The 24,494-nt window shown below is 36.7% G+C and overlaps 2 protein-coding genes across 2 annotated transcripts in view; both read left to right on the forward strand.

The window, feature by feature from the left end:
* The window catches only part of phactr4a (phosphatase and actin regulator 4a), a 136,037-nt gene that overhangs the window by 68,419 nt on the left and 43,124 nt on the right, over positions 1–24,494 (forward strand). The gene's annotated exons all lie outside the window — the stretch shown is intronic.
* On the forward strand, positions 10,514–13,742 carry edn2 (endothelin 2). Its single transcript, XM_083544028.1, has 5 exons — positions 10,514–10,693; positions 11,171–11,324; positions 11,449–11,562; positions 12,093–12,185; positions 12,313–13,742. Exons 1-5 carry the CDS (start codon positions 10,630–10,632, stop codon positions 12,371–12,373), a joined length of 486 nt encoding a protein of 161 aa, XP_083400154.1. The 5' UTR covers positions 10,514–10,629; the 3' UTR covers positions 12,374–13,742.

Genomic DNA, 24,494 nt, shown 5'->3' on the forward strand with positions numbered 1-24,494 from the left:
AGTATTAATACCAGCAGGCCATCAGAGACACACAACTTCTTTTATTGATGCTTTTTTTAACATGATGATCTCCACAGTGACTGCTTCATCCAGACGTTTATTTCATTTAGCATCTGAGGATTAGGGGACTTCCTTTTATATACACTCCTTCTTCTTCTTCTTCTTCTTCTTCTTCTTCTTCTTCTTCTTCTTCTTGATGGATCTCTTACCAGTTCACTTCTTCAGTCATCTCACCCATTTCCTGTTTGCTTTCTTTTTACTGAGAGATGAACATTTTACTCCACACTTCAGATGTTCAGATGTTTTGAGGTGTGATTTTTTTAGAATGCTGGTGTGTGTACGACCCTTTTCCCTTATTTTGTTTCTTACCTTTTGCCTACTGCTTGTTCTTCCTTGAGGATGATTTATATTTGTATCTTTGTTTACTGTTCTCGGAGAACTCGTGGAACTCTATTTTGGGATTCATCTGCCCTCGTTGTGTGTTATTTCAACTATCACCTTGGACTGTTATTCTGATTCTACCTAAACCTTAATGGGTCTGAGTGTACTGAGTTCACGTCTAATTAAAGCCAGGAACAGATTTTCATTTTAACTATGAGGATCAGGTTTTGGATTAAAGGAAGAGTATAGCGAATTAAAAGGAAATACTTATAATATATATATATATATATATATATATATATATATATATATATATATATATATATATATATATATATATATATATATATATATATTATACATAATACATATATCACCTGAAACAGTTCTTCATGAAAACCAAACACCGGAACCATCGGGAAGTGAAGGAAACAGCAGTAAAGGCCTGCAGAACGTCCCCATGCGAGACACTCAGCATCTGTGGGTTTCAGACTCAACACTCATTAATACAATAGATTTAAACCAACGCATTAAAAATAAACATTTTGTTTATGATTGTTAGTTTGTCCAATTTATTCTGATCTTTTAAAAACCCCATCAGGGACCACAAGCATCAGGGACCACTGATTTCAGACAAATTTCAGTTTTTAGTTTTGTGCTAAAAATGTATTTTTCACTTTATAATTTATTTTATATCTGAGTAAAGAATGGATATTGTGAATAAATGTGTGTTGCATTGAAGGTTTTAATTTCGCCTCTTTTATATTGATTTATTTATTTTTCTAAGTACGCATTTAAGTATATATAGTATTTTATAGCTATATTACCTATATTATATTATAGTACAGTGTGTGTGTGTGTGTGTGTGTGTGTGTGTGTGTGTGTGTGTGTGTGTGTGTGTGTGTGTGTGTGTGTGTAAATATATTTATACAGTATAAGTATAAAGTATATTATATTTCTCAGATAGGTCTCACAGTCCTCTCTCTGGAGTTTTAGAATTTTGAATTAAAATGGATTCTTTTAGCATTTAAATGTCATCAATCAGATAAGAAATGAAGGAGATTAATATCTTTCTAGGAAAGTGTTGAACAGTTTTTTTATTTTTATTTTTTTTATTTGATTGTATCAAACAGGTGGTTTGAAGTTTGGGATATTGCCTGGAGTTTGGCAGAAACACAACATCCTGAGATCATTATCCCCCAGTGAAGCATGGTGGTGGCAGCATTGTGATGTGAGGATATTTCCCAACAGACATTGTGAAAGTGATACCAAACACAGGGTGAAAATTGGTTTTGGTCTTGAAGAGACTTGAGCCGTATAAAAAAACATAATTAGATTAGATTAGATTAGATTTAAAGTTACTGTCAATGAATAATAGAGCTAATGAAATGCAGAAGTGAATAAGTGGCCTATTTACAATAAATAAATAAATAGCAGTGTGATAAATATGGTATGAAGTCCATATGTACAGGTGTAAGGGGGGAATAATGTTCAGAAGGTGAAGCAGGTAATTATATATATATATATATATATATATATATATATATATATATATATATATATATATATATATATATATATATATATATATATAAATATCAATATAAAATATATTGTGTATAGACGTCAGGAGATAACGTGCTCAAAAGACATGATATAGTTATGTACCTGTATGAATGCTGTATGATGCAGTATATACAGTATAAATATGGGTGGAATTTACAGTAGTGCTGTATGTACGTATTTAATATGAAAATTCAGCATTCATCATGTATCCTCCCAGATTCCATCTTCTCTGAAAAGCATTCCTGCTCCAGCTCTGTCTTCATCCTGCCCCTGATCACTGCTGTCATGCTGCATGAAGTTACTGTAACCTCATTGCTTTTATGCCTCATGTCAGTTTATGAGTTTTTTGGACCTACAGGTTTGTCCATAGCACCACTAAGTCACAATATACTGAGGCATTGCTTTTATTGTCTCAGGAGAGCGGTTATAGGAGCTGGTATGGAGCTCAGCAAGACCAAGGACACCAAAAGATTTTTCTCCTCCAGTTTGAAGACCATCATGTATTGGCTCTGTTTAAAGCCATATTGCTCACGTCTACAATATCACAATCCTTCAAAATCCAGAACACAATCTGATACATCTAGCCTGGAGATCATTGTAGTAGATATCTGTATCTGCTCCTGTCTCCTTCCCAACATCTCCTGAATCTAATAAAAGACCAGATCTCTGCTCTCATACTCTTGACTATACACAGCCTCTCTCGCTTCCTGTTTGTTTTCATTTTACCTCTGTGTTTAATTTCTGTCTTTCTTCTTATGATTATCTAAAGTCTTTAAATATCATGTTGTTCATCTTTAGCATGTTAAACCATCTTCCACTTTCTCAGCTCACTGTGTTTCCTGTTTTTTCACTGGTTTTCTTTTGCCCAATTGTCCCTTTATACCCAAAGCCCATGTTACTCATCAGCCACTGCACCTTCACTTATCAGCTCTCATGATCTCCACACCTAAATTATTGTCTCTGTTAATCAGCACTTGTGTACTGACTCAGCATTCTCTCCACTCTTCACCTCACATCTCTTCTGTGGTGGTTGTTGTTTGCAGTCCTCATCTTGTTTTCTTGTCAAGTTATTTTCCTTTTTATTTCTTTGTTTTTTACCTTTTAACATTAAAAAAATAAATAAAAATGCTCTCTTATCCATGTAAATCCCAAACAGTAGATGACGACACACACCCTGGACTCATGTGTCCACTTTACATGGTTCTAACGTATGATCCAGAATATGTCCACATCACTGTGATCATAACGCTCCTGCATTCCTCTGAAGGTTAATGTCTTACTGAGGAGTTGAGTAAATCAATGAATCTTTTAAAAGATGTTACTGAACCACCTTGAAGGATTTTTCTGAGTGAAGATCTGATCTTCATCTTACCTGGATGTTCAAATCCTATGGATGCAAACTTGATGTAAAAACTGCTAAACTGATCATCTAACCCAGGATCACTGACTTCTGGTTCAAATGCATGTATGAAAGAAAATGTTTGTTAGGAGTAACATTGCATGTCTTAAACAAAAATCTAATTCAGATTAAATCAGACTAGAATCTGGAAAGTCTGGAAATCGCAAGTTCCCAGAACAATTCCATCTCAAAGCTATCAGACTGGAACTCCTGCACATCCCTACACCTGCTAATCACCTGCTGTTGAGGAACTTCCCAGTCAAGAAGTTTGGTACTTTTGTTTAAACACTATATGAATTTAAAGCTAAATAATATCCAGTCTTTTACTTTCCATCTCACACAAACATTAGACTCTTTCTCCACCAGCATGATGTTCCACATCCTCAAATCCAGTTCTGTTCTCTACGTTCAGCTCTTCTGGAAACATATCAGTGATATAGCCACAATAAATTACAATACATATATATCAATCAACAAATTAATCAATAAATCAGCTTTATGTGATTTATGACTGAATCATTTATAATAATTAATTCAATGACCAAATAAGGTAATCTTCTTTTTTTCTTTTTTTGTTATTTGACCAAATCACCTGTTAGCGTTTATCTTCATATCAGCGCTTCTGTTTCTTCACTGATGATCAGTTTTTCAGCACTTGACACTCCTCCGTATTAAATGCATGAGTTCAAACTGTCAAGTCTTCAGCAAAGAAAAATGTCCACACCTGGAGAAGGTAATCTTCATCAACCGACACTTGGAAAAAATACAAACATTAGGCTTTACAATGAGAGAAATGACTCAAGATTCCTGTTGTTGTAATGGGAATTACATCGAAACTCCCAGTGAGTCAGAATCCCCAGTTCCTGCAGAAAACGGTTGGATCCACCTGTTTATGGAGAAATAAAGGTTTGGCATAACAAGAAAGGAGATCAATCAAATACTGTCATAATAACTCTAAAAATGTCTCTGAAGGAGGTCTGTAGAGTACACAGATAGAACCCAACAACACACACACACACACACACACACACACACACACACACACACACACACACACACACACACACACACACACACACACACACACACACACACACACACACACCTACATCACTACCTGTCTGAATGACCACAAATCTCCAGAAGCACACTCCAAATTTCAGAGGAACATCTTCTAAGAAGCATGGATGATATTATAACAGGAAATAGGGACTGCATGTAGAACGGGATGTTCATACACATGTGGTCAGGTGTCCTCAAACTTCTGTCCATAAATATAATAAGGTTAGTTCCTGCCAATCTTTCATTTTTTTTTTCCTTTTTAGAAAAATCCTTTATGTTGTAAATCAGAGTTGATCTTTTACACACACACACACACACACACACACACACACACACACACACACACACACACACACACACACACACACACACACACACACACACACACACACACACAGAGTATGGAGGAAACAGGAGGTGAATTCTATTAGAGAAAGCTGAAGTTCAACCAAACACTTGGATGCAGGTTTTTGGGTCCATGGAGACGTCGCGTCACGTCGCTCTGAGGGAAAAAGAACCGTTGTGGTGTTTTTGTTTGTGTGGATTGTAACTGGTTCACCTGCATTCAGAGGTGTTTTTATTTCTCACTGTTTACATTTCCTAATCCTATCAGTCTGAACCTCCCCCAGGGTTGAATTCTAGAGTCTTTCTTTCCTTTTTTCTTTCTTTCTTTCTTTCTTTCTTTCTTTCTTTCTTTCTTTCTTTCTTTCTTTCTTTCTTTCTTTCTTTCTTTCTTTCTTTCTTTCTTTCTTTCTTTCTTTCTTTCTTTTATATTTACTGATATTTGTATTAATAATGAACATTTTCTATTTTATCATTTTAAGAAAAACAGATTTTATATAATCAGATGAAATCAGGAACGACTCGAGGAACATGACTAAATGTTCATGATGTTGACCAGACAAACAAGTCCCAAATGAACAAGTCCGATTCATGGAGGCTCCACCTCAGAACTTACAGGAACTCATGGAGGTCTTCAGTAAACAGTCTTTTGTTTACGTCTTGGTATCAGATACAACAGCACACCTTCTGAGATTGTGTGGAATCCAGGACTCAGAGGTGTTTGGGAGGCAGAAGGTGTTTTTAATGTAATGGCTGATAGGTGTGTGTGTGTGTGTGTGTGTGTGTGTGTGTGTGTGTGTGTGTGTGTGTGTGTGTGTGTGTGTGTGTACACGCAGCACCTTTTAGATGAACATCTCTGGTTTTAATTATTTGTAGTTATTGGAAGATTTGTCAGTTTGTCAGTGCAGATTAAATAAATAAAACTTTTCTCCACTGAGACTACAGGGGGCAGGATCATCAGACTATCAGACTATCAGACACAGTAACACAACTCACCACAACAACCATCAGAATTCCACACAGACCTGGTGCTTCTGTGATGCAGTGTGATATAACTGATACACCAGAGAAAGTGAGACACTATCATGGTAGAAGTTGAATCATTTAGGACGTCACCTTTTTCCTCAACAGATTAAAGCGTGTCGTTTCTGTTTACATACGTGGCCTTATTGTTTTACTTTATACATCTGAGGAGTAAACAGGAAAAGTGTGTGTGTGTGTGTGTGTGTGTGTGTGTGTGTGTGTGTGTGTGTGTGTGTGTGTGTGTGTGTCTTTATCTTCATTCCTTCACATAATCCTACCAGCATGATGACCTTCAAGTTCATGTCTACAAATGTGTTTGTACCAGAAAGAGGTTTTGTAACTTCTAATAAAACTATTTAACAATAAAAAGTCTTAAACATCATGATAAATTCTATAATACAATTATTGAACCCTCTAATAATAATAATAATAATAATAATAATAATAATAATAATAATAATAATAATAATAATAATAATACAATAATTTATAATTTATAAAAACAGTTTTATAAGTAATCCAGTTCTTTTTATTTGTTCATTAAAATCTAAACTCCACTAATACATTTTCCCTTTAAATCCTGTATGTTGACATTTCTATATTTTTATGAAATATTTTACCTCTTAAACAGTATAAACAAATAAATGTTTTCAACTGAATCAATATGTTTTAGTTGTAGACTAAAACTAAGGGTTTTTTATCGAGTCCAGTCTAAAGCCTATGTGTGCAGTAATCATTCGTCTAATCAGCATCCTGATCTGCTACACCTGTGAGGTGATGATTCTCTGGGTGAAGGAGAAGTGCTCACTAACACACATTTACACATTTATGAACAATATTTAAGAGAAATTGATCTTTTGTGTTCATAGAAAAAGTTTTGGAACTTTGAGTTCAGCTGATGAAAAATTGAGGCAAAAACAAAAGTGTTGCATTTATAATTTTGTTCAGTATTTAACAATAATGTTAAAAATAAATAATAATAATAATAAAAAGAAGAAAATATATAACATGAAATACTTACAAGAGAATCCACTGAAAATACTTATTTTTTTGCAATTATTTCTAATTAAATTCATAAATTTTTTTATACATTTTATTAACAGCTATTTGAGTTTCTGAAATACAGAATAATTTTTTTTTGTAATTTGTTTATCAGTATCACATTCACTTGCATTTAAATAAAGATTTAGAAATAGTACAGATTCATAAATAAAACATATTGAACATTTTTTTCGATTTAAACCATTTTCATTTTTAAAACTTTTCCAATTTGAAATAAAAAATGTGTCAGTGTTTTCAGATTTAATGTGAACGCTTGAGCTCAATAATTATTGCTCTTATACATCTATTGTTCTGATCCAAACGTTTCTTCATAAAAGTTATTGTTTTAGTACCTGGATATTTTATCTGGATGAAGAATTTTTTAATTTTTATGGTGTTGATTTGCATCTACAGCTGATTGTATTTGCATAAAAGTTTCATTATTTCATTTTTATTTTTTTTGTGTATTGAGTATTTGGAAAGAGAGTGAGGTGGAAATTACAGAAGTTCTGAACGTTATGTCTTTCTTCACATTCACACGTCTGAATACTTTATTCAGTAACAAAGTTGTTATCAGTAAAACATTCCTGATGATATCTGACCTTCTCACCTGCACGTTTACAAATAAAGACTTCCGTCAGGGGTGAGATACTGCATCAGAAGATACCAAAACTCCATGTACATACAGGTTCTTCTCCTTCCGAATTCAGCAAACCTCATAAAGAGGTGCAAATGTATTTATTCATTCATTCATTCATTCAGTCAGTCAGTAAATATTTTCTGAGGTTCACTGTAGTTCGTATTCAGGTATAATGTTGATTAAAAATGTATTAATTGATTTCTCATTTTTATCCTCTGTAAGCCGATTATCATAGAACGAATTGTGCTATAATTAGTTCCTATTTCCGTAACACACACACACACACACACACACACACACACACACACACACACACACACACACACACAGACACACACACACACACACACACACACACACACACACACACACACACACACACACACACACACACACAGACACACACACACACACACACACACACAAACACAGATTAAGTGATTTTGGACAGTGGAAAAACAGATGTAATGCAGAAAAAATGCGGATGTAACTGATATCAGCAGGTGCTGAAGCTAATGCAGGATGGAAGGAATCACCCGGACCTCCTGCAGGGACGTGAAGAACACGTGGAAAACATGTTTACATCCTAATGATATCATCGTAATCATATTCATTCTGTAAAGCAGCTACACACAGACAGGTCTTTTGAGACCCGAACATAACGACAAACACCGTCAGGAATAAAAATAAAAAACATTCCAGGGATTGGCATCACCAAAACTCATTCAGGCCACGCCCATCTCCAGTGTATAGCCCAATACTGATATGATTATTTGGAACAGTAAACAAACAGTTTGCCATTGTGTTATAAGTGTGTTATATATTTATAGATATGTTGTAAATAATGAAATAGTATGAACGTGATTGTGGTGCAGGTTAAAGCCTGGCTGTAAAACTCTGCACAAAGAAGCCAAAATGATTCAGGTCATAAAAATGAAATTAATTTTTTATAGCACCATCGCTCTTCACTTGATCGCTGATAAAATAACGCATGCCAACCTACCCTGCATCTGTTGACCTGTTTTGGTCAGAGATTATCAGTAGGAAAGGGAAAAGTCTCAAAGTCCAGAGCAGCTCTGGATGCCAGAAAGCCACCTAAGGAATTCCTCAGAGTCTTTTAGCTGTGTGAGTCTGTTGACACACTCTTTGTGGCATGCTGCCGAGCCCTCCAGAACAGGAAATGGATAAAGGTGCATTTTTGTAGTGTGACTGCAGGAGCAGACGGACTGAGAGAGAGAGAGAGAGAGAGAGAGAGAGAACGAGAACGAGAGAAAGACAAAACAGAGACAGACACTAGATACGGAAGCACAATGCGGGTCTCCTGTGCAATGATGAACTATTTATGAATCTATGAATAGTTTCGATGAAAATGAGCATGTCTGATTTCTGAGCTCATGAACTTTATATCTGACGTGTCACACTTACATGCACACACATATATATTTATTTATTGGTTTATATACAATATATACAGCATATATAGTGTGTGTGTGTGTGTGTGTGTGTGTGTGTGTGTGTGTGTGTGTGTGTGTGTGTGTGTGTGTGTGTGTGTGTATGAATGCCTGCATTCATATGAAGGTCATATATGGAATTCTGGATTCTGGTCTCCAGATAGATGAGTGATGGTGTTTACAGTCTGTTTTGTGGCACCAGAAAAATATTTGCTCCAGCTTTGTACATTTTTTTGTTTATCCATTTAATGTGACAAATAGTTTCAGAGATGCCATTGTTTAATGGATGGTGACGTCACTCTGGCATTTCCTGCCCCATGCAAAGACTCCATGTTCCTTTGAGGGAATTTCTGCCCCCTTTTGATACAGAGAGGACATTGTTTTTTATCTCACTCCCAACCCCCCCATCACCCCGTACGTAGGAAGAGCGCTAAAATAAAGAGGTGTCATTCCAAGAAGATAAATCCATTATAGGTTTCCCAAAATCCCATATGCAAAAGATAATTTCCTGTCTGAAAGCAAATGTCTTTCTTCACATTTGGACATTTGCATACTTCACCCAGTGTCATTTATTATCAGATATTCATTATGTTGAGTTCCATTCGTTATGGCTTAGCTACAAGACCTGATAGTGTGAAGACCTGCAGTAATGGAAGACCATTTGCATGAACTGTCACGGAAGTGAAAATGAAACGTGATCAGTTTCCACAGATTTCAACAAACCAATCAGAATAAATAAAGAGGAAAGAAGAGGAAATATATGGAATGCGGAAATACAAAATAAAATATACTGTATAATGTATGTGTTCTAGAAAAGAATGTGTTCAAAGAAAATAAGAAAAAATAATATTATTACCTTATTAATAATAATATACTGTGCATTACATATACATATTTATATTTATTATTTAATTCATTTAATATTTACAAGTATAAAATGGTATATGAACACATTATTTGTATTACTCTATTATTCTGAACAAGAATTTTAAAACACATTAATCGGAGTGAGAAATAAAGAAAGAAAAAGGAAAATAAAGAGGATTTTTGATAAAAGAGTAAATGTAAAGTATTGTCTGGTTGTGATTTAAACAAAAGGAAGTGTTTTTACAGTGTGTTTAATCTTTATACAGTATGTTTTATATTATATTGAACATGAACAGTGTAATATATTACAGATTTAATACAAAGCAGAGAAAAAGAGTGATGAAAAATCAGCAGTAATCTACAGTATATGTAGTAATAAATGCAGGGGTGAAGCCGGCGTGGGCGGAAGTCATTAAACACCACCTTGACTTTTTTTTTCCATACAATAACGCGAGGTAAAATAGCAGGTTTCATTTCACGCCCTGACACTGATCTCCTACATGGTAAGATAATAGTCAAAAGAGGGACTCCACTCCTTCATTTTTTTTTTCTTTCTGCCTTTTATTTTCTCTATCCAGATTTCCATGCCCAAATGATGATCCCCTTGAGAATGCGAGGAGGCGACTCATTGTGAAGCAACAGCGTTCCATGTGTTGTTGGAACAGAGGTGATGAGGTCACAAAAATGGAGGTGTGGCATTAAGCGTCTGTGAATAAAAGGAAGGCCAGGAGTGGGAGCTGCACATGAGCACCTGTCACTGCCCCTTAGCAAGACACTAAGAACTCAACACACACACTAAACCTGTGCACGTTGCTTTCTGTGGATCTATAAAAATAAAACTTCTTTTAGCCTTTGCAATGGATCTCTCTCTACACACCGTCCTGCTGATCACTGCCACATTCAGTGTGCTCCTGGAAGAAGGTAAGAAGGTCTCTCGGTTCCTGTTGTGTTCTGGTGGAGGATGCAAAGTTGTGTGCACTACACTGACATTGTGCATTGAATATTTTTTGCATAGTAGAAATATGATGGATGATTTTTAAAGATCAGAACTATTTTTTTGGAAATTGCATGGCATGACTGCAAGTTTTCTTTAGGTGATACTTTACCAAACTCACGTAGGGAATTTCACTCTCCGTTTTTTATTGCCCATGCTGGAAACAATACGCTTATCATGTAACTGCCTTTTCTATCTGAATGATAAGAATTAAATATCTAAATTAGCATTGGACTGTGTTTGGCAATATTTACACTGTTCCAATTTGATTGAGAGTTTATAGATGTTTACTTTTAATCCGGCTGAGATAAAGCAACAATGCTGAGCTGCTCGTTCATGCACAGTTAACTGGGAAATATCTACATTTTATTAATGTATGTGCTCTTGATGTGCTCTGATTCTAGGATTAGGACTACCTCTCTTCCAAGCATCAGAAACCCAGAGCTCTTCTTCAACAGCTGCAAGAGTTCGCACCAAACGCTGCTCCTGCAGTAACTGGATGGATACGGAATGCATCTACTTTTGCCACTTGGACATCATCTGGGTCAACACACCAAGGTAGGTCACTCTGAGATCAACAAACAGCTCTATAAACCCATGCAGATGTAAATTCAGCTGCGCATCATTGGGACTTTCGAGATCTGCACTGTATTTAAAAGGTCATATGTTTCTCATTGCACAGTAAGATCGTCCCATATGGACTCGGAAGTCCTCTGTCTCGTCGACGGCGCTCCACCGGGCGCTGTGAATGCGCCAACCCCAACGATCCGACCTGTTCCACTTTCTGCCATGCCAGGTGAGCATAGTGTAATTCTTTTCTTTTGTGTAAATCAATTGAGGGAAACAAAAAGACTCCAGATCAAAGCAGATAGACATCTCTCATCTTTTCTGTTGTAAATTCCGAAGGCAGTCGTGCCGAACCTCAACACATCTGGGTGATGTGCAGCGAAAGAGTTAAGGAGATGTGCGCTGATAAAGTGTAGCTGTTTACTTGACTGTGAATAACCTGCACTGGCTGCATTTATAATGAGTCATGCAGGTCTTTTAGTCATAAGGTTATTTTTAGAAGCCGTGCCGGGTTTATTAAGAATTCTTCAAGTTGTTCATTTGCTTCGAGCTGAAGCTGCACCTCCGCCCATCTGACACTGACGTCTGCACATATCTTTAATGTCATGCTTTACATTGTTCGCTGTAGGTTAAAGAGGAGGAGATGGAGAATGTGTTTTGCTCACTAATCCAGAACTAATTATATTGCAATGCTTTTGAGTAATGAGAGTCTGCGATATTGACATTATTTAATCAAAAGATTATTCTTTTTGTTTGCAGCTCCATGGATTCAAGTCTCGTTATCGTGAGTCAACTGGATCCTAAAGTGGGTCATGTGGATAAAGCTGACAAACTTCTCCTCAAATATTTCAGGTGAGAAACATTAATGAACAGGCAAATTATTGCAAATACATGTATGTTTATATTTGTACAAATATTTATCTATTAAAATGTAATAAATGGGTGTTGACTAAGCGGTTGATTTTTTTTCTATTTGTAGGCAGGTTGCCAGGTCTAATCTCTTCGCAGCTGAGCGTTCGGCCGCCTCAAGAAAAAACTGATCAAGTCCAGCAAATCATGAACCAGTCAGAAAAAGATACAGAGCGAAAAGAAACGAAGGATCAAAATCCTACCAGGAGGGATCCTGGGTAAAAAGCTGATGCCTTTAGAGGATTTCTTCTGCTCAAAACTGGGATAATGATGAGAAGGACAATTGAGAGAAAGTTTTAAAAAGTCCTAAAAATGCTCATGGGAAAAGAACACATCTATTAAAGACACTGGCAGTGTTAAGGGGAAAGACTTCAGGCATTCAGAGACACAATTCATACACAGAAACATTACGGATCAGAGAAGCAGTGGAATGTCTGAAAATTGAACACAAGTGAGCCTTGTATTGACTCACTAAAGAAGGAATGGAGCACCTTGCACACCTGTGAAACGGTGTCCTTTCCAAACGAAGGAATGTTAAGCCAAAAAAAAAAAAAAAAACACATGGGAGTCACGTTTGATCGTTTCCAGTGAAAACTGTAAATCGTAAAAAAAAAAAAATGAGGCAAAAGATGAGGCTGTGTGCAATAACGTTCTAAAAGGTTCAATATAACAGTGATGTATCTGTATAACACTTTATTTTATCCTCTTTTTCTGATACATGTCGTTTTTCCTCTTTATTTCAGTGGCACTTCTCTGTATCAGAGTTTCATATGATTTAATTATTTTTTTGAAATGTTAAATACCTCTGTGCAGCCCCTCACTGGATTTATGTAGGATATTAACACTGAGTTTTTTCTTTCTGATCTTTGATAATGATGTCCAAAGGTTGCTATGCTGTCTTATCTCAGTTGTATCTCCAGTGGATTCTTTGTAACACATATGAACTGTTTTATGAAATGGATCCACCACCCCGGGTTCATGAGGGAGGGAGGTGTTTCTCCTGGCCTCTTTGTGAATGCGGAAATATTATTAACATGGTTACTGTTGTGTGTGTTTTAGTTACGTGTGTAAACGAGTTTCAATGGCTCGGGATCCTGCCAACAGATTGCAGTAATTGTTTTTTCCTGCAATAGAACAGACCAGCGAATGTCCTTGTAATTTCCCATTATAAGAAACCTGTGCTGGCTCTCAGTGGAATGTGTGTATTTTCACTACTGCTTATAGCTTGATGTTTGTCTTCTTCATGTGTATGATGGCATGCAGAACAACGCAGTGCCCCATCAACAACTACTGTTTCTTCTCCAATATTAAGCCCATTATCAGGCTTTAGCTTGACCTCAGATACTTGAATGTTATCTTTCTCAGCCCCACAGGGCCTGTATCATGTTGTAAAATAGTAAAAAAGGAATGTTATTTATTTAATTTATTGAGCTCACTTATTTATATTTTGTACCTCATTTACAAACAGGTTTTATCTAAAATAAATTATTAGAACTGAAATGTGTCGTGTTGCATCTTTAATGTTTATTTTGGGGTAAAAAAAACTTCTAGCAATGTATTTTCACTGCAATATAAAAAGAATTTAGACATCATACATCTGTGGGAATTATAATTAATTAACCCATAAACAGATACACTTGGTAATAATAATAATAATAAAAATAATAACAACAATAACCCAGCCATCAGGGTTGCACAAGGTGCAAGGTGGAGGTGGAACTGCATCAAGGATCGGTTTTGAGCCCTTTCATGTCTGCAGTGGTGATGAACAGGTTAAAGAACAAGGTCAGACAGGATTACAAATGAGGTTATTGAAGTGACAGCGCATGTAGGACGTTTTGGAGACAAGGTGAGGGAGGTGAGATTGAGATGGTTTGGACATGTGCAGAGGAGGGACATGGGGTATATCAGTAGGCGAATGCTGAGGATGGAGACACCAGGAAGGAGGAAAAGAGGAAGACCAAGAAGGTTTATGGATGTGGTGAGGGAAGACATGCAGGTAGATGGTGTAAAAGGACAGGGGGGTATGGAGACAGAGGATCCGCTGTGGCGCCCCCTAATGGGAGCAGCTGGAGTAATAATAATAATAATAATAATTATTATTATTATTTTTATTATTATTATTATTATTATTATTATTATTATTATTATAACAATAATAATATACATTATTTATATGAATTGATGTATGTACAGATGACGTATGCGGACGCTGCCGGATCCCAGACAAAGAAACAATTCTTTTAGGTTTCAGAATTTTATCAAACCTTATCAAAACCATTACTAATCATATACTTTTGAGTGCTCGGTTACTATTTAACAGCGGAGATCAATATTTGCCCAGTGATTACAGCTTTCTAACTGGTGTGTCAGATGGATGATGTTATGACAGAAACAGCCAGGCTGGGTTTCTCCTGACAGTCTTAAAATACCAGAGCAAATCACAAAACACCACTGACTCTGAAGCGTTGAAATAAAACCTCCTGAAGGCTGCAGTGTGAAATCAAAAAACAAAACTTTCATAAGAACAATTACTGATTTTCTCATCAGTAGTAAAAGACAACAGACATAAAAGCAACTCAGTGGCAGTGAAAATAATGCGCCAGACAGCAATACTGAAAATAAGTTTCTGTGTGGCAGTGTGTGGACACAAAGAACGATCAGTGTTGACAGACTGATATTAAATATTTATTCCTCTCTCTCTCTCTCTCTCTCTCTCTCTCTCTCTCTCTCTCTCTCTCTCTCTCTCTCTCTCTCTCTCTCTCTCTCTCTCTCTCTCTCTCTCTCGTAGAGAACGCAGGAGCAGTGATGCTCCAGGCTCAGACACTTCACCCAGGACCTTTTGCTCACTTTTCTGGCTACAAGCTTCAAAAATCTTCTAAACACTGTAACAGAGAGATTTCCAGAGTAAGATATTACTGCAGGATCTTGAACCCAAACCTAATAAAAGGTCTTATAATCATTATAACGCGTCATGGTTAATTATAAGCATTAAAATATGTTTTTATCTGAGTGATAAAGTAGTGCACTGAGCAGCTGCATAGACTTTGCTTTAACATGTATGTGAGTTTAAACATGTTCTTCATGTTTTAGTGAATTTCCACGAGGGTCCAGGAACATGTCTGTACAGTGTGTGAGCTGCTCCTGCACATGGCTGAATGCCGACTCATTACTGCTGCTGTTGAGACCCATAACCGTGGTATCTTATCGACCATGATGATGTGATTGGAGCTGGAGCTGTACTTTGGTGCACAATTATGAATCAGCAAAGTGTGAATGAGTATGCAAATATCTGTGGCGTTCCTTATCCAGTATGTTCCTGTTCTCATCCCAGTGTTCATGGTATAAACTCAGAAACCCTGACCAGATCAGAGGTTTTGCTGAAGTGAAGAAATAAACAGTGCAGGGTTTAGTTTTTGTCATTAGGAAGTCGGCACCAGGCATGATACAACACCAAAGATGAGATTCAAACTCACAACCTACTGATTGGTAGTTAAGCATCTTCATCACTTCTCTTGGAGCAAGAAGAAGCACAAGAGAATTCACAGCTTTGAATTGGAAATGTTTTATATCTTGAGATAAGAATGTGCTGATTTTATGTAAATGTACAGTATGTAAATCGCATCATGGTGTAATGATGATGATGATGATGATGATGATGATGATGATGATAGACAGTTTCAGAATGCTTTACCGATACCTTCACAGATACATAACATTCTTCAGGTAGTTTGATCATCTTTTTGCTAGATGCTAACCCCTTCACTGATTTTAAAATCAGGGGCTGATGTCATGCGTGGTGTTTTCAGATCCAAAAATATAAATACAGATTTAATACAGTTTTTTCAAGTTCTGCTCCAGATTATGAGATTATGTTGGAATGCATTGTAGATGCACCTGCATCGGTGTCTCTTTCCTTCCATCTGCTCTGTGATGTCACTCAGTTCTGGAAAGCTCCTTGGGCCTCTGTTCTTCTTCAGAGTCTTAATAGCTGAGAAGTGCAAAAAATAAAAAACAGGATGCTCTTTGCACATTCCCTCCACATTCCTGCAGAGTCTCGCTTAACAGTAGGAAAGGGAAAACATTGGAAAAATACAGCCGTGTCTCCGCTGGTTAAAAGGAAGTGATATGGAGAGCATGGAAACTGATTAAGACTTGCTTAATCACTGAGGCTGTCAAAACACCGCTCTGCTTTGTTATATTGGTTGTTTTTCTGTTCCCTGCATACATTCCTGCATTCTTTTTTATTCGAACTGTGCCAAATGTGAAAAAAAAAGGTGTGTTCGTGGCTGCAGGTGAATGTGAACTTTTTCTTTGTACTCGTGTGTGAACTTTGTTCTCTTTGTGCAGAGAAAGTGATAAATATTTATATTGAATAAAGATTAATAGATTCCTTTGTAAAGTCTTTACTTCATGCTCCATAGATAAGATGAAACTTTCAGAATATTTAGCATAATAAAGAATAATTCCATGGACTAAAAATCCAACAAGTTTCCCACTTGTGGGTTTCCAGTGGTTTTTTTTGTACAGAACTGAGTCCATTGTCCACAAAACTACAGAACTGTACATTGTCCATCTGAGGTTTTCAGGAAGTTCAACACTGAGATTTCTTCATGGGTCCCTCAAAACTCTGCATTGCCTACACATCTGGACAGCCATTACTGTGATTTGATGAATGAACTTTATATTTATATAAAGGTAATGGTTTTCTCATAATTCTACAAATGACAATCAGAAGCACCTGATGTTGAATGAGGTTTGATTTGATGTTTTGCTCCTGTCTAATTCAGTTCAGTCTGAAAGCTCATTAGCTCAGCAGGCAGATTACAGTAAGAAACCCATATCTGAACATTCCTTCCCTTCCTGGTTTTGTTTGTTAGGAATGCTGTGTATATGTGTGTGTGTGTGTGTGTGTGTGTGTGTGTGTGTGTGTGTGTGTGTGTGTGTGTGTGTGTGTGTGTGTAAAAGCCAGACGTTATATCTCTTCAATTACTCAATCTGTCTCCTAAATAAGTTGATGGATCTGTCGTCACAGCTTTAAGATCTTTGGTAAAGAACATGGCACATTCTTCTGTTCCTCCCTCTGAGTGTGAAGTCTGCACATGGTGTGGATCCACAAATATTTCACCTTAACAACCTTAGCAACAGCATGGAGGTAGTCGAACTCTTATCAAAACCATCTAGTGTCTCTAGTATCTCTTTACTTCTAGCTTTTTGCCAAGCAGAGGAGTAAAACGATATCGGCTCAACTTCTTTTTTAGAAATGGCTCTGGATTTGCTGGAGTTTCCTGTAGAACAATAAACAATGACAATCTCAAATCAATAAAGAGCCGATGTTGAGCTCACACTGGCAAAGGGGCACATTTCATAACATCCATGCCAATGCTGGACCAATATCACGCTGGACCAACATCACGCTGGACCAACATCACGCTGACCAACATCACGCTGGACTAACATCACGCTGACCAACATCACGCTGGACCAACATCACGCTGACCAACATCACGCTGACCAACATCACGCTGGACCAACATCACGCTGACCAACATCACGCTGGACCAACATCACGCTGGACCAACATCACGCTGGACTAACATCATGCTGGACTAACATCACGCTGGGTTTAAAAAGGTGGATGACATGATGGTCCTTGTGACCAAACACTGAACCAATAGATGAAATGATGGATGAAATTTTGGTGTCCAGGAACAGAACAGCTGATGTTGTGCAATGTCCTCTGGCTGACTGAGAATCTGGAGCCAAACCAGCAACCTACAGATACATGTAGTAAAGCGAGACCTTTAGTTTTTGTTGCATTTTTGATAATTGTTTCCTCAAAAAAAATATTTCATTTCCACCAAAGGGAAGTAAAAGCCTCCATCACTGAACAGGACACTTCAACAATGATGGAACTGTATTAATGGACATTCGGTGTTGAGGATGAGGATGAGGTTCCCGTCTAAATCTGGTTCCTCTAAAGGTTTCTTCCTAATGCCATCTCAATGAGTTTTTGCTTCACCACAGTCACCACTTTCTCACTAATTAGGGACAAATGTATATGGATTAATTATACATGTAAAATGTATATTAATATTCTATTTATTTCTGTAAATCTGCTTTGTTTAAAGCCATAAATACCATAAATATGGTCGTTTGGCTGTAGTTATATATCATGATAACCTCCGGAGAAGTTGCAGTAGCAGTCCAGTTTCCACAATGATGCAGCAGTGTGTACTATATATATATATATATATATATATATATATATATATATATATATATATATATATATATATATATATATATATATATAAAGCAGGGCTACAGCAAAGCAGACTGGAGTCATGGGACATATTTGCGAATGCCTTGAGATACGGATCTCAGTGGCTTGTGTGCTTCTCTACACGTTCGTTTGAAAAAAAACCCACAGCTTGTTTTCTTTTTCCTAGAAGACCAGATGCACTGAATAAACTGTCCTCAGATTGTCCTGTAAACAGTCCATCCTTTATTTCGACCTGCATCTCAATCTTAATTTTGTATTCACCTGGAGGAGATGTTAATCTTTCTCCATAGGAGGAACACTGGATGTGAATGTAGACCTGCACGTCTGCCCTGAATCAGTGGAATGACTGGGAATTCTGTTCTAACAAGCAACATTCAGTCTCAGGCCTGAAATACAAGCAAAAGCATTCAATCGAACAAAAGTAGTCAACATTCGACACAATGCAGCTCCAGGGAGTGGATTCAGTTTTCTCTGATGACTTTGGCTTATGAGCTTTTTGAAAGTGAATGGCTTTGAGAGTTTTTGGAATGAAGTCCAGGCAGATCGCTGCTCCAACGTGAATTATGGGCGTGTGAGAAAACGTTTGAAAGCAACAGAAGGCCGTGGAAAAAGTGTAAAGGCATGTAAATAGAAACGTAAATAGATTCTCCTGTTTTGAAGAGATTCACATGAAGATGAATCACCAGGCTATAAATAGTTTCGGTTAAATATGTAAAGAAGTTTCATTTCATTTCATGTTTGTGTTTTTTACTTTCACAGTTATATATAGTTTTATAGTATTTTATTTTAAACTGTAAATCTTAGGCATGTATAATAAACTATATAAAATATACAGTTTTCAGTGATATTTATTAGGAATTAACTATAAATTAAATGTGTCTCATTGTATTTTATTGGCAGTAACAGTAGAGTTTATATATATGTGTGTGTATTTATCAGGCTTTATAATCTTCTTTATAGGTATGCTGTTTCAGTGAGCCTGTGGCCATCAGCAATGTCAGAGATGAAGGAGTAAAACCCAGTGTGGTCTTCTTGCTGATCTTCTAGACCTTCTATCTTAAAGTTCAGGGTGTGTTGATCATGCTGAGATGCAAAATTTGCTCAGCACACTTGTAAAAAGTGGTTACTTGAGTTACTTCAGGCTTCCTGTCGGCCTTCACCATCGTTCCTTCACCAGCTGCTGCTATTTCCTGAATGTGTTTTGTTGTTGTTTATTTTTTCACATCATTCTGTGTCAACCTGAGAGACAAGTTCTAGTGATCATCAGGTTCTGAAACATTCGTATCAGCAAATCTGGCACCAGCAGACAGAAAGAATCTGTCTACAGTGAATATTAAGTGAAGATCTTGAGCCTCAGCTGTCTGCTTTTATACACTCACTACACTACACTCACCACAGGCACGGCACTGATTGAAGTTAATTTCATGAATAAGATTTTCTGAATAAATTGATAAGATTATGAGCTTCATTACAATAAAATACTGTAAATTGTTCAAATGAATATATTTCCTATGTAAAAATTATAATATGTACACTATATACACATATATTAAAAAGTGTGTAATTACACACACACTCACACACACACACACACACACACACACACACACACACACACACATACACACACACACACACACATATACACACACATATACACACACACTCGGGCACACACACGCGCAGCATTATTGGTCACACTTCTCTACTTCATTACGTCTGCTGTGGCATGCGTCCTACACACACACACACACACACACACACACACACACACACACACACACACATGGTTAGGAGTGTAGGAGTCAGCTCTGTTTGTGTTGTGTCTGTAAGACGTAGCGTCGCCACTGAGCAGGAAGCAGGGGGTGGGGGGGTGGGGGGGTCGTTCCACTTCCCAGATGTTTTTAGAAACTGGAGATAGGAACAACCACAGCAGGTCAGGAATAGAAAATGTGTTTAATGGTTTAGTGGAGGAACTTTGTTGGAATCCAATCTCTGTTCTGCAACTTTGATCGAAGCTCCAAGCCAATGTTTGTTTAATGCGTTTCAAACACATAGGTCATGTTTTATAGGTTTCAGCTTCAGAGGTTGATAAATGACCAGATTTATTATTACTCCAGCCACTGAATAACAAAATGTTGAATGTTGAAAGGTCATGTTTTGGAAGGCGTGGACCTGCTGGGTATAATACAGATATAAACCTCCGCCTTGATAACTAAACAACAAAGAGATTAAAATACAAACTATTTGTGAAGTGGTTTATAATCCACACAAACATCTCCAGAACAACAGGATGATTTACAGTTTATTACTAAAACTGTGGAGAATGTTTTTTTGCTGCACAGATCCTTGCTGTGTCTCTTCACCAAATCATTTCTATTTTACCTTTAACAACTTCCTGTCATTCATTCCGCTCCATAACATCTTTACTCTGGCTAATGGAGTCTCAGGAGCAGAGCACTCAAGGTAGGAAAACACAGCAGTGTGAGAGAAGGAGGCCATCGCTATGCTGAAAAAAACAACCCAAAGCTGAACTATCAGAGAGAGCAGAACCTGTAGGACTGGACTAATCAATCATTTGGTACTTTTTTATTGAGATCACCGACAAGCTGCTGGACCAAAGAAAACACTAAAGTGGATAATCACAAAAAAGTAAAAACCTCTAACAAAGTGAAGAACAAGTGAAGAACACTTTGGAGATGTGTAATTTTCCACATTTACAATCAAGAGATGCCTACATGTGCACTACATTAATGTAAATGCAGAAGGTTTTCCTCAACATGCAAACTACTGGATACACTCAGGAACTGAAGAATTGATTAGACCACTGGGAAACATTATGGAACAAGATTTTTGTGCAGATGTGCAGATGTGCAGTGCAGCCAATCCCAAGAACAAGAAATTGATAGAGGAGATGAAATGTAAAATCCAACATGCAAACAAATGCAAGCTTAGCATCCGACTGGTTGCCATGACGACATAAGGCCTCAACACCAGCCGCTGCACTGCTACTCTAAATACATTTATAAACAAATGAAATAAAACAATGATTTTAACTCAAATTTATGAAAAGATAATTTCAGCATTCTTACTTTAGAAATTCTGAATCTAAAATCTGCATTTCCACTCATGTGAATTCATGCAGCACAAAATGGTAAATAAACAGAAAGTTATTTCCCAAAACGCTTCTTTCTTTATTTTTTATTTTTTACTTATCAGAAACTCACATGTTCCTCTGCAGGTTCTTCATTAGAAGCCACACCAAGGTTCATAAGTGAGATTGAGGGAATGTTTGGATGAAAAGGTTTCACTATCTACTGAGATCTCCATATTGCAAAAACAAAGACAGTGACAAAGTGTTCGGGGCTTTCGGTTGTTGCAGTCGAGCAAAAACAAACCTGAAAAAACAACAAAACCAAACAAACAAAACAGAATAAAAACCAAAAGCTTCTCTAAGTTCTAAAGCACCTTAACAAGTTTCCAAAATGGCCCCGGTGTGACGCTGATCTACCGATTACATTTTTCTTGTATCGGAGCTGAAAAGGGATTTTCCCTGCTGAAAAAAAACCTTAAATGACCTGAAAGGAAACGTGACTTACAGTAAAACTGTTTTATCTCTATTGAAAAACAGAAGTATAAATAGACCAGTTTTTACAGTCACTACGACACTTAAACCCTGAAGTGTGGATGTGAGGAAAACAAGCACCTTAACCTGTTCAGACAACCGGAGAAAATCCATTCCACCAGGACAAAGAAGCGTGTTGATGCTTCAAAAGACTTTATGGATGAGAGCTCGAGTGGAACCATGAGGAACCAGGCTGTGCTTTACTATTGAAGGACAATGGAGATGACCTGGAATTCTCTCAATGTAGAATTTCCTTAATTAGTGGAGACATAATGGTTTAATGTTTGGGTGATTTTGTAAAGAAAACACAAGGACGTGTGTCTCTTTACAATCGTACGCTATTGTTATGGGTCTCGGGTCGTTAAGCGGCGGTGCTGTTTGTCTCTTTGTGGTTTTGTGTGGAAGATAAAAAGAGAATGTTCTTTACATTTAAAAATAATAGATGAGAGTGTTGTGTTATAAAATTCAACACAATTATACAAACTCGTTTATTAGTGGTGGAAAACCAGGATTATCAAACAGATTTACTGTGAATCTTCTGTTTTCCTTAATCACATCCACATTTATTTACATTCACATTTAAATAACCTTCATCATCATCATCATCATCAGCAGCTGAACATTACCTGCTCAGAAACACCTCTGTACTGATGTCAGTGATGTCAGAGACCCTGAGATGAACTCTCTCAATCTTCCATCTTCTTACATGTTGGTTCAGGTTTGTTACATGCTGGTAATGTCTCAGGTGGCAGGATGGTGGTTCCACACCCAGCGTTAGAACAGTGTTAGTCATCGTCTAGCATCTCATCACACACTTCCCAGGTCGTCTTCTTACCTGTGCAAACTATGACAACCATCTTTAGCACTGAACGAATCCACTGATAACGACAGTAACTGCTACATGATTCATTGATTTTATGGTGCAGGTTCAGTTTCTGGATTTGGAATAGAAGTTTCTCCAACAGGAATAATCACTGGAATCATTCTCTCACTGCATTCTCTCCCTGCATTCTCTCCCTGCATTTTCTCACGGCATTTTCTCACTGCATTCTCTCGCTGCATTCTCTCGTTGCATTCTCTCGCTGCATTCTTTCACTGCATTCTCTCACTGCATTCTCTCAGTGCATTCTCTCACTGCATTCTCTCACTGCTCTAATGTCCAAAAACAAATGACTCATAATCAGGTTTGTTGCCTCACTGGTATTTTCCACACTGCATCCTGCTGTTTAATGTGAAGTCACGCAGTAACGTTTCAGTATTTCAAAAAATAAAGATCTCCTGAGGTTTTACTCACAACAATGTCTATGGATGCAGAATTGTGTGAAAACCATCTGAGATCCTGAAATATGGTGATAAGAACAGAATGTAATGTTCAGTATGTGATGGAAAATCTTCATGCCTCTTTCTCATATTCAGTAGCTCCAGATGTACTTTACTGTCACTGCTACATGCTTTTATATCATTATAAATACACAATTTAGACACATAACTGACTTGTGTGATGCAAGGAATCAAGAAGTATTACAGAACAGTAGACGCCTTTTCTTCGAATGAAAAATGCAGTTTTACTGCATTGCTGAACTGCTGCCAGAACCCGCTGTAGTCAGCATGGGACAATCTCCAGACTTCTAATTTTGGACCTGTTTTCCACAGTTCAGTACAGAATTCCTCCAACACACACAACATTTTATCATTTTCCATGACAGCCTGAAGATGCATCCTGTTTTGCACTTGGAAGAACAAACAATGTACGGATAAAAATGCACCTTGTGGCATAAAACAGTGGGACACGAGTCCAGTTTTCTGTAGAGAAAAAGACCAAAATGACAAGGAGGAAGAGCAGCTGATTCAGGAGCACATGTTAACCTTTTCTTAAACTAAAATCATATATAATCAAAGATTTAATGTAATATTTTTGTGATATTGTTATTATAATTAAAAACATTAGTTATTTATAAATGTTTTTAATTTTTAAACCAAAATGTTAATAAATTAAGAATAGATTCTTCATGTGTTTATATACAACAAACACCAGGACAGTAAATAAAAGCATAAAATAGTATACCTAAGACTCAAAAACATTCTTTATAAAAATGTTTCCTGTGAGAAAAAAAAGATTAAAAATCACAAAACAAAAAAATTATAAATAATGTTAAAATGGAGTGTGGCACAATTTTATTATTATTATTATTATTATTATTATTATTATTATTATTATTATTATTATTATTGTTATTAAATTATTATTATTATTTAATTATTATTATTATTATTATTATTATTATTATTTAATTATTATTATTATTATTTAATTATTATTATTATTTAATTATTATTATTA

The sequence above is a fragment of the Silurus aristotelis genome (genome assembly GCF_946808225.1).
Source record: "Silurus aristotelis genome assembly, chromosome: 6".
NCBI lineage: Eukaryota > Metazoa > Chordata > Actinopteri > Siluriformes > Siluridae > Silurus > Silurus aristotelis.

Bases quoted from the DNA above. Each gene is read 5' to 3' on its own strand.
- edn2 (XM_083544028.1), top strand. From the start codon at position 10,630: ATGGATCTCTCTCTACACACCGTCCTGCTGATCACTGCCACATTCAGT. The intron at 11,325-11,448 runs GTAGGTCACTCT...CTCATTGCACAG, and splicing joins ATCTGGGTCAACACACCAAG to TAAGATCGTCCCATATGGAC. The intron at 11,563-12,092 runs GTGAGCATAGTG...TTTTGTTTGCAG, and splicing joins TCCACTTTCTGCCATGCCAG to CTCCATGGATTCAAGTCTCG.